Source organism: Siniperca chuatsi, linkage group LG3 (genome assembly GCF_020085105.1).
Source record: "Siniperca chuatsi isolate FFG_IHB_CAS linkage group LG3, ASM2008510v1, whole genome shotgun sequence".
In the NCBI taxonomy this organism is placed as follows: Eukaryota; Metazoa; Chordata; class Actinopteri; order Centrarchiformes; family Sinipercidae; genus Siniperca; species Siniperca chuatsi.
This window is the reverse complement of record NC_058044.1, coordinates 2,919,334-2,934,164: the sequence shown is the minus strand read 5'-3', so window position 1 is coordinate 2,934,164 and position 14,831 is coordinate 2,919,334. Positions and strand designations below refer to the sequence as shown.

General features: G+C 40.0%; 1 protein-coding gene across 2 annotated transcripts; it reads left to right on the top strand.

Moving 5' to 3' along the window:
- Window positions 1-9,362: 9,362 nt before the first annotated feature.
- Window positions 9,363-13,706, top strand: LOC122873128 (keratin, type II cytoskeletal 2 epidermal-like). Of its 2 annotated transcripts, none has more exons than XM_044189491.1 (4): window positions 9,363-9,480; window positions 11,408-11,523; window positions 12,066-12,867; window positions 12,915-13,706. In XM_044189491.1, the coding sequence occupies exons 2-4, from the start codon at window positions 11,408-11,410 to the stop codon at window positions 13,029-13,031; spliced, it is 1,035 nt and encodes a 344-aa protein (XP_044045426.1). In that variant the 5' UTR covers window positions 9,363-9,480; the 3' UTR covers window positions 13,032-13,706. The 2 variants fall into 2 exon arrangements, with proteins under 2 accessions (XP_044045426.1, XP_044045427.1); XM_044189492.1 differs by having other exon boundaries at window positions 9,407-9,484.
- Window positions 13,707-14,831: the final 1,125 nt, after the last annotated feature.

The following is a 14,831-nucleotide window of genomic DNA, read 5'->3' as shown; positions in this document are numbered from 1 at the left end:
GAATTAATTTGAATGCTTTTGAATTTTCCGATAAAGGCATGGTGCCACACTGAAGGTTTTGCTAGTTTCCCAAATTCAGACTGCACGACTTCGGATATCTCCAAAAGTGCTTTATCTCATGTCATGGCTCTGCCACACATTATATACTGCTTAACAATGTGGCGTTATACTGGTGATATAACAAGAGTCTACATAAATAAATACAGGCACTTAAGGTTCCAAATAACAAAACACTTGAAAAAATGTGAACCAAGCTATGTGTGCCTAAACATATCCATAAAAATATCAGTCATGCTTTAGTTGCTTAGCGGGTATTGCAAGAGTGGATATTGTAGAAAAAACAAATAAAAATGTCAGTGAATATTTAGCAGATACGTTCCTTACAAACATTTATTCATTAAGCTGCTAAACAACGTAACTGAGCCAGCATTACGTTGTTCTCTTAATGTTACTTGCTGTTACAAATGAGATTATGTAAAATGACAAAGACAGGCAGGGCTGCAGTGGTTAAGACTTGCATTAAGGCTGTGCAATACGGTTAAAATCATTATTACAATCCCAATAGGGTATTTTCCGAGGTGTCACTAAATCAGCCCAAAAAACTTCAAGATCAACACTGAAATTTGCTTTAATAGTAACATTAATTGGGATAGTAAATATCCAGCCAAATCTTTGCTGCACAGTACAGAGACAGTCTATAAGTATGATCTTGATGTATGCTTCAAGTTTTTCCACTGAAGTTTTGATGAAGCAAAGTGTTGCCTGAACAGAATGAAATTGTATCAATTAGCCTCCAGCAAGTTCAGTGCGATTATCTTCAAACATTAGTTTGCATACAAACAGTGAATCGCATCATATGAGTGATATTAGTCGTGTTTTTGTCTTCTCTTGCCCTTTCTTCCCATCAACTGTTGTTTTCATGGCCCGACCTGACATTACTGGCCTTTGTCAGACATTCAATTCAATAGTTTTTGGAACTTTGTGTGTCTGTTTTCTTTGGCAGGTACAACATTTCAGGCCAGTTCAGTTTGGCTGTAAACATCCCGGTGGGCCAGGACCCGAACAAGCTTGAGAAGGTCTTTGATGAAGACCCCTTTGCTACTGTGATGGAAAAGGGTTCAAAGGATGAAGCGTACCGAGGTACCAATGTCGTTGCAGCAAAATCTAAAACATTTGAGAAATTGACTGACCATGCAGAGGCTCGAGTTCTGGACGACATAAAACCTCTAGCTGACAGCAGTGAGGGTCATGCTCTGGCCTTTTAGTCTTACCTTTCTCCATGTGGTGCACAGACAGTCCATACAATATCTTAGACAAGATTAATAGAGTCATTCCCAAATGGAAAGACTATGCCTGTGTGTTTTCTAAAGTATTCGACAGGACCAGAAATGGTTTTCTCTTTAACAAGAGTGAATTAGTGGAGGCTCTTAAACAGCTTGGAGAATCGAAAATGGGTCCCAACAACATATTCCGCTGTTACAAACTCCAGTGCACCCCCTGCTGGTGCAGTGGTAAACCTTTAGATCAGTGTGTGAACGATTTGAGTCCACGTGATGGGGACCTGAGCACAAACACAACGGGATCCTATTTAAACTGGTGTTGGTATTTGTCCTTTAAACTACAAGCTTACTGCACACACTAAGGACCCAAACACACTTAAGATCCTTTCTTTGGTGCAAACCGTAGTCGAGCTCAAATGAGTTTGTTGCACACATACTCTTGAAGTTTATGGTTCTTGTTTACCTTAACGCTGACTGATTTGGATTGTTCCATGCATCTGGTTTGAATCATGTTCTGTACACATGGCCGTTTGGTCTGAAGAGGACAGAGACTCATATTTTCAGTCTCCGTGTAGGTTTAGGTCGAGGGGCATTTTCTGCCCTATCCAAATAACAAAACAGACTGAAATACGGTAGACTGTGCTTCCGAGTTTGAACGGCCACACAATAAAATGAGTGATTATAGTTTTGCCAGTATAAAAAAAAAAAACATGCTACCAAATTAAAAAGGGAAACCTGAGATTTGGTGGATAGTGAAAAAGTGGGCTGGTTCCATTCAACCTAAACAGTAACTGTATTCTACCCTATTTCAAAAAGTCTGAATAATATCTTACATTTACTTAAACTAAAATAATGTTAAACGTGGATGTTGAATTTATATTAACCTCAGTATTTACAGGACTTGTGTCACTGTACTCAACACGTCTATAAAGCATTACCAAAATCCTCTCGTTTTCTCTTCTTTCTGATTGAAGCTTGCCTCTGCATTCTCAGTCTGATCTGAGTCTGTCAGTCTTTTACCCCTGCATGACAATACTGTGATTTGAACCACGTTAGATCAACCTACTTTATATTTTAGTCCACTGTGTAGCTTATGTGCTCACACCTGAAGGGAGGTGGAGAAAAAAACTGGTGTAGATGATATTAAAAGATTATTTTAGAGTGTGTTGCATTATACGGAGAGGTGTCTCTTGTTTAGCCTTCCCTCGTTGATATAAAGGGTATATAGATATAACTTTTAGTAAAAAACACAATTTCCTTAGAAATGTAAGTCTGTAGTTTCTTCCATTGTCTATTGTCACTGCACTAATATTTCAAAATATCTATTTAAAAAAAGGTGTTGGTGTATTTAATGTTCCTGCAAGTCTTCCTCTTCTACACAGGCAGTAGAAAGCAAACTGCCCTTTCGTCTCCATTTCGGTCAAAATCCCCATCCTTTAATCTGCGAGTCGTGATGAAGAGGCAGACTTGGTTTTAACTCCCAAAAGCACAGAACATGTTCTTACTGAAGCAGCAAAAGCTCTCCAAAGGGCTTTTTCAAGGTTTCAATAAAAGCAACTGCAAATTTATAATCAGTCAAAATAAATAATGGTCTCAGCAGCTACCGGGCAAATTACCATCAATTTTGCTGTGGATAACAACAGTCTGAAGAGGATGAATCCTGATTTTAATGACCACCAATCTCTCCTCTAGCACCACCATTAGAGCCCGATATTACCGGCCGATACCGGCCCATCACAGATATATCATGTCGGCGTGTATGTGATCTGACATCAGCCAATATAAACCTGTTGTCTTTCCAGTGCATTTAACAGATAGAAAGGCTTGTGTTTCTATGTTGGTGTCACCACAAGGTTTATCCAGTAGAGTGCACTGCTACTACAGTGCATCATGAGAGAGAAGAAGCAGCTCTCACAACCTGGCAACGCACCACTAAAATACAGCTGGTGTCATGAAATGTAACAGCCACCTCACTAATTAAAACCTACCGACATAAACCACCATGTTCTCAACAGACACATTACAGACACTAACAAAAAGTAACAAGCTAACCTTAACTGCTTTCAGCACTAGGAAGTGCATGTTGGGAAATGTGTGCTGTCGCTATGGCTACAATACTGAGTCTGTTGAGTGTCGACTTCACGCTGTACGTTGTTACCTAGTTGGTGAGATGCAATGCTGGAAAGTTAATAAATAACGTCCCCATATTGGAGTCAGAGCAGCCTGTTTTTTCCTGTTTAATACGTTGAACGTTTATAGCAGAGGCGCTGTTCGTCTCTTGGCTCTGCAGCTGCGAACCCTGAGTTAATGTTAGTGATCGTTACGCTTACAGCGAAATATGTTTTGATAAGCAAGGAAAAAGGGTTTCTGATTGGAGTCCAATCGTTTGAAACAATGGTTCAGAACGGGAACGAAGCTGCAGCATGAATCTCAGAGCTTGATGGAGTAAGTGAGAGATTATGTGGCTTAGTAGGGAGCAGTGGTGGAATGTAACTCAGTACATTTAGTACTGTCCTTTAGTACAGTTTAGAGGTACTTGTACTTCGCTTGAGTACTTCCATACTGAACAGTGCTGATGTTTAGCTATTTATTTGATTTATTCTTTATTTTTTCAGTTTTCAATGTATATGTAAATCATTTAACATGTTAAAGTATATTTAACTTAAATATTCTTTAATAAAGTTATTAAACAGGACCAGGCAGGCACCACGGCAGCTGCTGTGATCGCCCAGGAGGAGAGCGTGAGCTGGAATAGGAGCCATGCTGGCCCAGCTTGGACTTAAGGCTGCTCCTGGCTAATGTCCGGTCTGGACGAAATGGGACTCAGTCTGACCAAGCAACTGTTGTGCCCACATCTTTACAGAGACCTGCTCCATCAACATCCCGGATCAAGCACTCGACGGGCGGACCGAGTTCTGAGCTGAAGAGGCTGAAATGAGGAGGACTCTGTGTTTACATCGATGGTGCTTGGTGCTCAAACGCATGCAGAGTGGACGGACACTGTCTCACAAATGTCGAACTTCTAAACATTTAGATGGAAACCATATTATCATTACTATCTCTGCTGTTTACATTCCACCAGATGCCTGGCTGTATATGTGTAGGCTATGTATATATCTATACAAATAACTGTATATATTGTTATATTTATTTTATATGTTACCCTATTCTAATATAAATTTAAATATCTGTTATGTTCTATGTGCGAAGCATGAAGGGACTACAAACTCATTTCGTTGTACAACCTTGTGTTGTAAAAGGATGAATAAATTACCTTGCACCTTGTATTTGTTTAAGAAAGCAGCCTTCTGAGTACCTTTGTAAAGTCATATCGGTGCAAAATCTGTGCACACTCCACATAGAAAAGGTCTATTTTCATTCCAGCGCAAAAATTCACTATATTAGTGTTACGGACAGAACCACCGGAGGCAATGGTAAGGAGACTGAGAGAGTTTATTGCAACACAGAAGTAATACGGAGTGATATGATACTGTCCTTGATCTTACTACTGGCGGAATAGTGTGGGCACTGGAGCGACAGACACAGAGGACTGGAGATACACAGGAGCTCGGGAGACTGGAGACAGACGGGAGCCAGGAGTCGGAGCGACACACTCAGGAGACTGGAGACAGACAGGAGCCGGGGTTCATTATGTGCAGGTGTGCGATGGGTGACAGGTGCTGGGAATTAATACTCAGGTGAGGAGGTGAGATGTGGCTGTGAAGTGGTGGAGAGAACATGACAGACTGTGACAATTAGCCGCCATATTGGTAACCGGTGAATGTTTCCCCTCTAAAATCGTTATCAGTCTCAAAAATCCCATATCGGTCTGCTCTAATAAATAAGTGAGTTGATGATGTGACTAAAGTTGAAAAAATGTTAAAACAATGCAGGGATTTGGTGCTGGAAGAGTAAATGTGCTGACTCCTGTCTCACAACAACAGTGTGAAAAGAATAAACGTGTTACATGGTTTTGTTAATATGTGGGATATTTGGCTTCGGTTGGACCTGCCAGTTGGTGCCTCTGTGTCTTTGTTCGTTGTTTGTATCTTTATCTTCATATGTTGTAAACATTGCACACACGAGGCCAATTTGTGGTTTTGGGCTAAAATTGACTCAGCACGTTTCGAACCCTGAGTTACAGCCAGTTCATCCAAACCACTGTGTGAGAATTCATTTTGTTTCTAATACACCGTAATGTTTTGTATTCACTTTATTAAGCTGAGATAAATGAAACATTGAGGTGAAACTTAACCTCAGTATTTACAGCACTCATGTCATTGTACTCTATATCTCTGTAACGCACTGGCAAAACCTCTGATGTTGTGTTTTTTCCAGCTAAAGCTTGGCTCAGCATTGATTCTGGTCATTTTGGTTTTCTGTGTGTCAATAAAATCTGCAAATCCCTGTATACCAGTCTTATGATTTTTCAATTCAATTTTATTTATTCACAACAGAAGTTATCTCATTGCGCTTGTCCTATAGAGCAGGATAAACCAAACTTGCATATCCTACAAAAAGGTATTTAGGTTTTCAGCTGAAATGTGAGCTAGATTCAGAAAAACACAGTCTACACACTGAAAGCTCCCAATGCAAGACTGCCAGCAACGACTGAGTGAGGCTTTGAGCACATTGCTCTTCATCAGACTAAAGACAAACAACAACAGTAAAAGCTAAAAGCCAAAAATAGGAAACTATTTTTAAAGGGTAGGTTCACCCAAATCCCCAAAGTTTTCACCATAGTCAAAACGTCCACCGGGACAACCTGTCACCACTGGAAGACATTGTAACTATGTAATTGTGTAGTGAAGTATCACTTTAGATACTTCAAATGAGCAGTGTTGAATTTGTAGCCACTTTTATACATAGTCCCACACAGTCCGCCAATTCTGGCTGACAAAACTTTATTGGAAATCCTTTGAGGCCAATTACAGGTTGTTAGTAGAATAAGATAAGACGGTGTAGTCCCTCATTCGTCCAGGAGTGTTCTATTGTAGAAAAGGTTTCAGTCGTAGTCATCTGGACACTGTTGTCAGAATCAAGACGTTTCAGCTCCCATCAGGAAGTCATTCTCAATTGTGTAAAAATGGGACGGGAACTAGAAATTTAAGCTACTCTGAGTAACATAAGCCCCACCCTCAGGAAGGAAGGAAGCCATTTTTGTGAAAAAAGAGAACCCCTCTTTGAACAGAAATGGTGGTCTGAGATTTAATCTGCCCAAAGTCTATCACAGTGTATTAGCACCTTGGTCACGCCTATCACATGCTAATCAGGCACTTAACAGTGATGAAGTAGATGCAGCCAGAAAACAATAGGCCTGATTACTGATTACTGGGCCATCATGGAAACTATTAGGTCAGTTTCAGGTGAAACTAGCTAATCAACAGATACTCAGGTAGACTCCTTCCTGAGGGCGGGGCTTATGTAACTCAGAGTAGCTTAAATTTCTGAGTTCCCGTCCAATTTTTTCACAATTGAGAATGACTTCCGGATGGGAGCCGAAACGTCTTGATTCTGAAAACAGTGTCCAGATGACTACGACTGAAACCTTTTCTACAGTAGAATAAGATGTAGGCAGCAGCCGCCAGAGCGGAGTTGCGTGCTGCTGACACCCATTCAAAATACAGAACGCCAACGGCACTGGGCGGCAGATGCAGCGGTGACACCTCGATGGCCATGAGATGCAGGCTGCAAACAACTGCCAACCCTGACTTTGCTCCAGAAATACAAAATCATCTTTTTAGATTTTTAATTCGTTTTAGCTTGTTTGCCCGGACTGAAAAGTCTGTCAATAATTTACACTCAGTCGCGGTAGTTAGGTCTCGCTGGATCCACTTCAGCTCCACTCAGGTTTCACCATGAAACTATGAATTTTACAGAAGAGCAGAAGTCTGGAAGAATACCACCACAATGCACAGCGCAACATAAATAAATAAATGGCAGTAAGTTGTCCATATATTTACAAAACCTTCATACATTCAAAAGCATTCATCAGCATGGGGACTTGACTTAGTGGGAGAAATGGCACAGTTTGACTGTAACCAGTTCCTTGACCCTGGGCACAAACGTTGAGACACTGATCGAAGTTTGTTCTTGAAGCAGCTGCAGTACGAGCACACAGATCTGGTGCCGGACTACAAAGACGATTAATGCATTTCTCTCCGTTCCTCTTTGAATCCTGTGTTTGCATCACTTTTCCTTTGCAAACTTTGACTTGACTGACTTACACTTCACAGTTCTTGTGATCGGAGTGAACGTGGACACACACACACACACACACACACACACACACACACACACACACACACACACACAAAAAGGTGGTTCTGTGTAGTCTTACTGTCTTTATCACATGTCACTGCACACAAAGTATACTAACACACTTTCAGTTACATTAGCAATGCTCAAACACGACAACATACAGTGTACCACTACATAATATCAATGGAGTGAGCGGCACATGTTCTGGTCCGGATTGATTTGCAGTTTGGTCCGGATCCTGACCTTGGTCTGGACTTTGAGAAGTTCTGGTTTCTAATTTCCAGTCTGTAAGAGCATAAATCTTGTGAGAATTTTGTGAGAACTGTATAAGCTTAGGCCCCGAGTATACATTTTCTCATGAACAGATGGAGAGGCAAGATGAAAACAGGAAGAGTTTGGTTTTGAGTTGAATCTACTAGTCATCCACCAAGCAGAAGTCTCGCTCTTGTGTTTATCTCTTGATGACTAAGCTAACACAACTCGGTGGGATCGCTGCTAGAGTTTGTTGGCTGTTGCGCAAAAGCACATAAAGGCCACAAATGGTTTCAAAGCCATTTACCTTTTTATCTTATTGTACATCTTCGGGGATACAAGACAAAAAAATATTGCATTTTATTGTTCATTATGACCCTCTCTGTGTTGACACACTGATGTCATTTCTGGTGCTGAGAGCTTTGCTTTTTGAGCCAAATCATAGGGAAAATGTTTTTTAAGATTATTTTCAATAGTGATTAACCTGCCGATTATTTTTTTCAATTAATCGTTTGGTTTATAAAGTATTTATAAAATGTTTAGAATGGTGAAAAATGTCAATCACAGTTTCCTAGAGCCTAAGGCGTCTTCATGTCGCTTGTTTTGTCCGACCAACAGTCAAAAACCCAAAGAAATGCAGCAAGCTCCCCCATTTCTGAAGCTGGAACTAGGGAATGTTTAGCATTTTTGCTTGAAAAATGACTTAACCAATTAATCAATAATCAAGAAGGTTGCTTTTTAAATGTAATTAAATAAGTTTTCTGTTGACTGAGTAATGGTTTCAGCTCTGTGTCTTTGTGCAGTTACAGATGTTTTACTATGTGAACTCCCAGATGAGAAGCTATACTGGAAAGGTATTATTTCCTGCATTTTTTCCTATCGTCCAGCATGAAGACACATCTTCAATGATGTCTCAGTAGTTTCAGACAACTACACAACGTACGGTTTTGTATACATTTTGTAGAAATCTAAGAGCATGTTTACTACCTGTACCATGACCCCTGTACTTATATACAGTATATAGAAATGTTGCTGTCCAGCGTGCTTATATTTGTTTAGCTTCTTATCTTGGTTTATCTTTTTCTCCATCGTATTTCTGTAAATGTGTTCTCTGCACTGTCTGTGGTTATGTATATTGAAAGCTATTGAGAAGTGCGTGAAACAGTAGTTTGTCAAAAAAAAAAAAACAATCTTAACACAAATTTGGCATTTTCATACAGTTTTCAACCACAACAAGATCATGAGATGCAGCTGCAAGGTCTGTAAGAGCTAGCAAGTGGAGCTTGAGGTAAAATATTTTATACATAAGGTCTACAAAAATATCCTTGCTATAGAGATCTACTGCAAAGTGTGGATGTGCTGACGAGGTGAACCAGTGCCCAGTATTTCTCAATCAAAAAGAAACTGCCAAATAAAGGTGTTGATGAATTACTTCATCCTCTTTTTAACTTCTCAAAATCATACGTATCGAGATGATACATTACCCCGTTTTCTAATCTTCCTCTTCCTACTTTTTGAAGAACATGTTCAAATAAGGGTATGATGCCTCTGTGAGGGGTTTGGCCATGGTCTCCCTGTCCTCTATTAAGAAAATGTCACTTCCCTCTTACTGTGGTCACTGCAGCAGCACCTTCCCCTCAACAGGAGAAGTCTTCAGAGCATCTGTCGGACATCTCTCGCCACCAAAGTAGGTACATGTAATAAAAAGTGCAAATTTTCACTCCTCAGGGCAAAATGGAGTATAGCTTCAACTAATGATTATTTCCATTATCGATTATTTAATAATTAATAAATAGTTTGGTCTCTACTTGCTAAAGCCTAAAGTCACATCTTGAAAACGATTTTTTAGCCGACTAATGGTCCAAAACGTAAAGATACTGCATAATGTAGGAAAATGAAAAGCAACAAATCCTCATATTTGAGATGCTGAAACATCAAATGTTTGGCATTTTTGCATGAAAATGAACTTGAACGATTAATCAGTAGTCAAAATGCACATTGCACATTATGTTTCTGTCAATTGACTAATCAGTTCATAAACTAATCATTTCAGCTCGAAAATGGACACGAGTACATGTGATTTTGTTTTTTCTAACTGCTGTGGAAATGTCCTGTTTGCTAATTATTTAGCAGAGATAGATATTGGAAAAACTCTTTATTGGAAGGTTTCACTGAAAAGCAAATTGTTGACAATATGGACTCAGAACAAGCAGATCAACATCTTGCATTAACGGAGTTAATAGAAGTGGTATTTGCATTGTGCTCCCCCCTGCTCTCTCTCCAACACGGCAGCGGCAGATGGGTCTGAGTCTGGTTCTGCTCGAGGGTTTCTGCCTCTTAAAGGAAGTTTTTCCTTGCCACTGTCGCCAAATGCTTGCTCATGGTGGGATTTGTTGGGTCTCTGTAAATAATATTATGAAAAGTACGGTCTAGAACTGCTCTATAGGAAAAGTGCAGTGAGATAACTGCTGTTATGAACTGGCGCTATATAAATAAAATTTAATTGAATGTAAGGTATCAGGAATATAGAATTTTTTTTTTTTTATTCGCAGACGATGCCAATATTTTCTGTTCTGGGGAAAATTTGCAGCAGCTTTTGGAGGTGGTCACGACAAAAAATAGTAAATTAAAAAGGTGGTTTGACACAAACAAATTATCATTAAATTTGAACAAAACCAAACTTAGGCTGTTTGGAAATTGTAAAATAAACAGGCAAGTACAAGTAATGATAGACAATGTTATTATAGAAAGAGTAAATCTAAATACATTTCTCGGTGTGATATTAGACCACAAAATCTGATGTTAACCTCATAAAATTTGGGCGAGCAAAGTTCTGGGAAAAACTAGAGACATTCGGGATCATAAAGAACTGTACACTCTGTATTGTTCACCTGTATTACCGTATCTGAATTACTGTGTGGAGGTATGGGGCAACACCTACAAAAGCACCCTACAATCATTATTCATACTACAAAAAAGAGCCATAAGGAGAGTAAGCAACGTTGGATATCGGGAACACCCTGACGTTAGCTGCAGCAGTTCACATGCATTGAAATTCAGGGATCTGGTGGAATTTACTGCTCAGAAATAATTTACCTACTGGCAATATACAAAAATTGTTCTTGTACAGAGAGGGGGGTTATAACTTCAAGAGGGAAATTTTGAAATTTGAAACAACACTGTGTTCACACTAATCTTAAAAGTATGCGCCTATCAATTTGTGGGGGTGACTTTGTGGAATGGACTGGAGTAAAGACAGTTTAAAAAGATGTACAAAGAAAGAGGTGGAGAAATGAGGAAGGCTAATGTAAAGCACGCTAATGGTGAAATTGTTGTTATTGGTTTTCTTTTCTTTTTTCTTTTTCACATTCTTGATTGGGTGGTGTTGTTGATTACTTATGAACATGCCGGTTTATTTGCGGAGGGTGGGGCGGAGAGTTAGTTTATGTGATTGAGTGATTGAGTACTGATAGATTAGTAACAGGGGTAGGACTACACAAGCAAATTACTTCTTCCTACTCCATTTCGGACCTGAAATGTTATTATCTATTATCTGCTTTGAGACAATGGTGTGTGTTAAAACCACTCTGTTATTAAACCTGATCTGTGTGCAGATGGCCGGCCTTTGCTGGGTGGCTGTGGTGCTGGCCTTCTTCCTGTCTGCTGGAAACAGTTTGGATGCCGTGGACCAGAACTGGCTCACAAGTATTATAGATGGCATCAAGAATGAGTGAGTCCTCAAAGACTGTTGCTCTTTGTCTTTTCTGATGACTCTACTCTACTCTACTCCTACTACCAAGGCTGCATCAGTTGTTGTCTGTGACTCAATAAAAAACAGATTTCTCCCTACGATTACGATACAACATAAATTATAATTACAACATAAATTGATTATGCAGAATATGTATTTCAATATCAATTTCTTAATATATTTAATACCTTTTATTTTCTGCAAAACTTGATTTAGTCTGACAATTCAGTTGGACTCTCTTAGTACTACGGTTCATCAATGGTATCCCAAAATCAGTGTGCAGTCGCTGTCCTTGTTGCTAAACTTGTTTCCTGACCATGTAGACTTTCTCTCAGGCTGAGGTACCACAGGGTGTTTAAAACTAAAAAATGTTGAGGACTACATCAAATCTTAGTATTTTCCTATGTATTCACACTACCACAATTCAAACTTTCTATCTATACTACCATCTACAGTACATACCTTATATCACGCGAACCAAGATATTCATTAAAAATGCATGTAATGTTTTCCTTTGGCAGGTACGCACTAGGTGACACCTTCAGTCTGGCTGTGAACGTCCCACAGAACCAAGACCCAAATACTCTTCAGCAAGTCTTTCAGGATGACCCAGCAGACAAAGTGATTCAAACTGTTTCAGGGGGTCAAGTGTACCAGGGCACCAGGGTGGTGGCGGCAGCAGGGGCAGTGGCACGTGTTCTAGAAAACATACAACCCCTCATTAAGAGCAGTCAGGGTAATTTCCTCGTCATCTACTCCGAAGAATCCCCAACAGCAAATGAGGACGGTGTCGCTGGCAAGGTTAACGATGTCATTCAGAACTGGAGTGGTTATGCGTTTGTGTTTTCTAAAGTAGTCAATGTTCCTGACGCAGACGTGTCTCAACTGTCTGAATCCTTTAAACAACTTGGGATTTCGAAATTTGGGCTTGACAACATATTCCGTTGTTATAAACCCGGGGATGATCCTTTTCAGTGCACCAGCTGCTCCTCAGGTGGAGATGTTGCACCCACATGTGTTGCAGACAATTCCCTGTCAAATCAAGAACAGGGCGTAGGCGGGGAAGTAAGTACAGTCCCACCAGGCGCAGGCACAGACACTGGCCTTAGTAGCGGAACAGGAGGTGGCAGAGAAAAGGAGAAGGGCAGACAAGTGAAAGTGAGCCGCTGCAAAGGACGTAAACGAGGCTGCAAGCGTAGAAAAGGTGGCAAGGTTCGAAAAGGGCGCAAGCAAAGAGGAGGCAAGGGTAAAAAATGGGGTAAGGTTCGAAGAGGGCGCAGAGGCAAAGGTAAAAAGGGGCGCAAGGGTAAAAAATGGGGTAAGGCTCGAGGAGGGTAGAAAAGGTGGGGTAAGGGTAAAAATGGGGTAAGGCTCGAGGAGGCCGCAGAGGCAAAGGTAGAAGAGGGGGCAAGGGTAAAAAAAGTGGAAAACGCAGGGGAGGCTGGGGCAAGAAAAAAGGCGGATTTAAAGGCTGGGGACTGCAATGATACAGGTAAAATAACCTGTGAATCTGAGCAGCAGCTGGGACAAAACAATGCAGTGTCCATTTTTAAAAATGTGCTTGTTTCTTTTCCTTCCCATAGATTTAATGACTCCCTCGTACAGCATTTGAAATCTTTTAATGCCTGCGTCTATACAACACTTTTTTGGCACAGATACTGAAAAGATCCATTTTTTTTAAGCTTTCAAAAGGTTAAGGCTGGCTGTATTCTTTATTTTTAGGGAAGCTGGAAAATATTTAGAGACGTACTAACACATTGTTGGTTTTGGTCTTTTGATGGGATTTGTTAACAACAAAAATATAAAATGTCACCAGGCTTATGCTTTGAAAACTCACTGCAGACCATGAACTGATCGATCTTGGTAAGCAGACTTTTTATTTCAGTAAACAACACACACACACACACACACACACACACACACACACACACACACACACACACACACTAAGCCATAGTGGTGCTCGTGCCTGCCCAACTACTCCACAGTGATACAGCCAGTGGGTTTTAAACTGAGGCAAAGAAAGAAAAAAGGAGGATTATTGTAAATTAACCTCTGTATCTTTAGTATTTGTATAATTGTACTTTGTAATTCTGTAAAGCGCCATCACCATATCATCTGATGTTCTGTTCTTTCTGATTAAAGCTTCGCTCAGCATTTATTATGGTCTGTGTATGTGTCAATCATTTAGGAACGCCTGCCTTACAGCAGTGCCCCTAAAAATAAACATAAACGTAGAGCCCCGTAGTTAGTTAACAGTGGTGTTGCAATGGTTACCTGCAGTTTAACATATGATTAAAAATGGTGGTTGAACTGTTTGACAAGTCGTGTTATGTAGTAATCGACAGTTCATATACATTGTACTGCTACAGACAATATTACATTATGCAAATTGAAATTAAGGTATATAACGACATCTAACTGAATATAGAGACACAATATAGAGATTAATGCCCTGCTCTCTGTCTGCAATAAAAACTATTTCATGTGTTCAAATTCAATTTCAAGAGGTGGATTTATCGAGGATGACTCCACTTCACAGCTGAAAGCTGCCGTCCTTTTCTCGAAATACTCAGAGGACCCAGAGTTGTTTCTGAGCGTCAAGGAGCCTTCAAACACGGCAAAAAATAAAGTGACAGAGAGAATCTGAAGACCAGTGCAGAAATGACATTCACTCTCAGCTCAAGCTTGCAGTAGCTGCAGAGTTGTCACGACTCTTTGAGTAAACGTGCTATTTGATTGTTTTAATTCATTGTAGTCTAAATACCAGCTGATATTAAAACAGAACCATGACACACAGACACCCAGAGGTCCTGTTCATGATACATGCTGCTAAAACCTGTACAGCTGTACAGTAGACAGTGACACAAACTCAAAGAGTTGAAATGAATGATAATGTGAACTGAAACATCTCAACAACTGTTGGATGGACGTTCCCCTCAGGATGAACTGGAATAACTCTGCTGATCCTCTGACTTTCCATCCAGCGCCACCATCAGGTCGACATGTTAATGTGTCCAACGCTTTGGTTTCTGACCAAATACCTGCAGAGCTGCTGACCTTCACAACTCACATAGATGTTACTTTCAGTTTTGGAACCTTTTTGACTGTTTTTATTGTCATTTTATTGCTATTTAGTTTTGACAATTTAGTTTTTGTTTCCATTCTAAGTTCTATCTTTTCATGTGTAGAGTTATTTCACTTGTTTCCTGATCTTTATATTTGCCCTGTTTTTCCTGTTCTTGTTTTATGACGAAACAGCAGAGAAGGATTCAGTTCTTAAACCA

What these genes read in the sequence shown, in the direction of transcription:
- LOC122873128 (XM_044189491.1), top strand. Translation starts at nt 11,408, where the DNA reads ATGGCCGGCCTTTGCTGGGTGGCTGTGGTGCTGGCCTTCTTCCTGTCT. An exon ending in ATAGATGGCATCAAGAATGA is followed by an intron (nt 11,524 to 12,065) that starts GTGAGTCCTCAA and finishes TTCCTTTGGCAG; the next exon opens with GTACGCACTAGGTGACACCT. An exon ending in AGGGTAAAAAATGGGGTAAG is followed by an intron (nt 12,868 to 12,914) that starts GCTCGAGGAGGG and finishes AAATGGGGTAAG; the next exon opens with GCTCGAGGAGGCCGCAGAGG.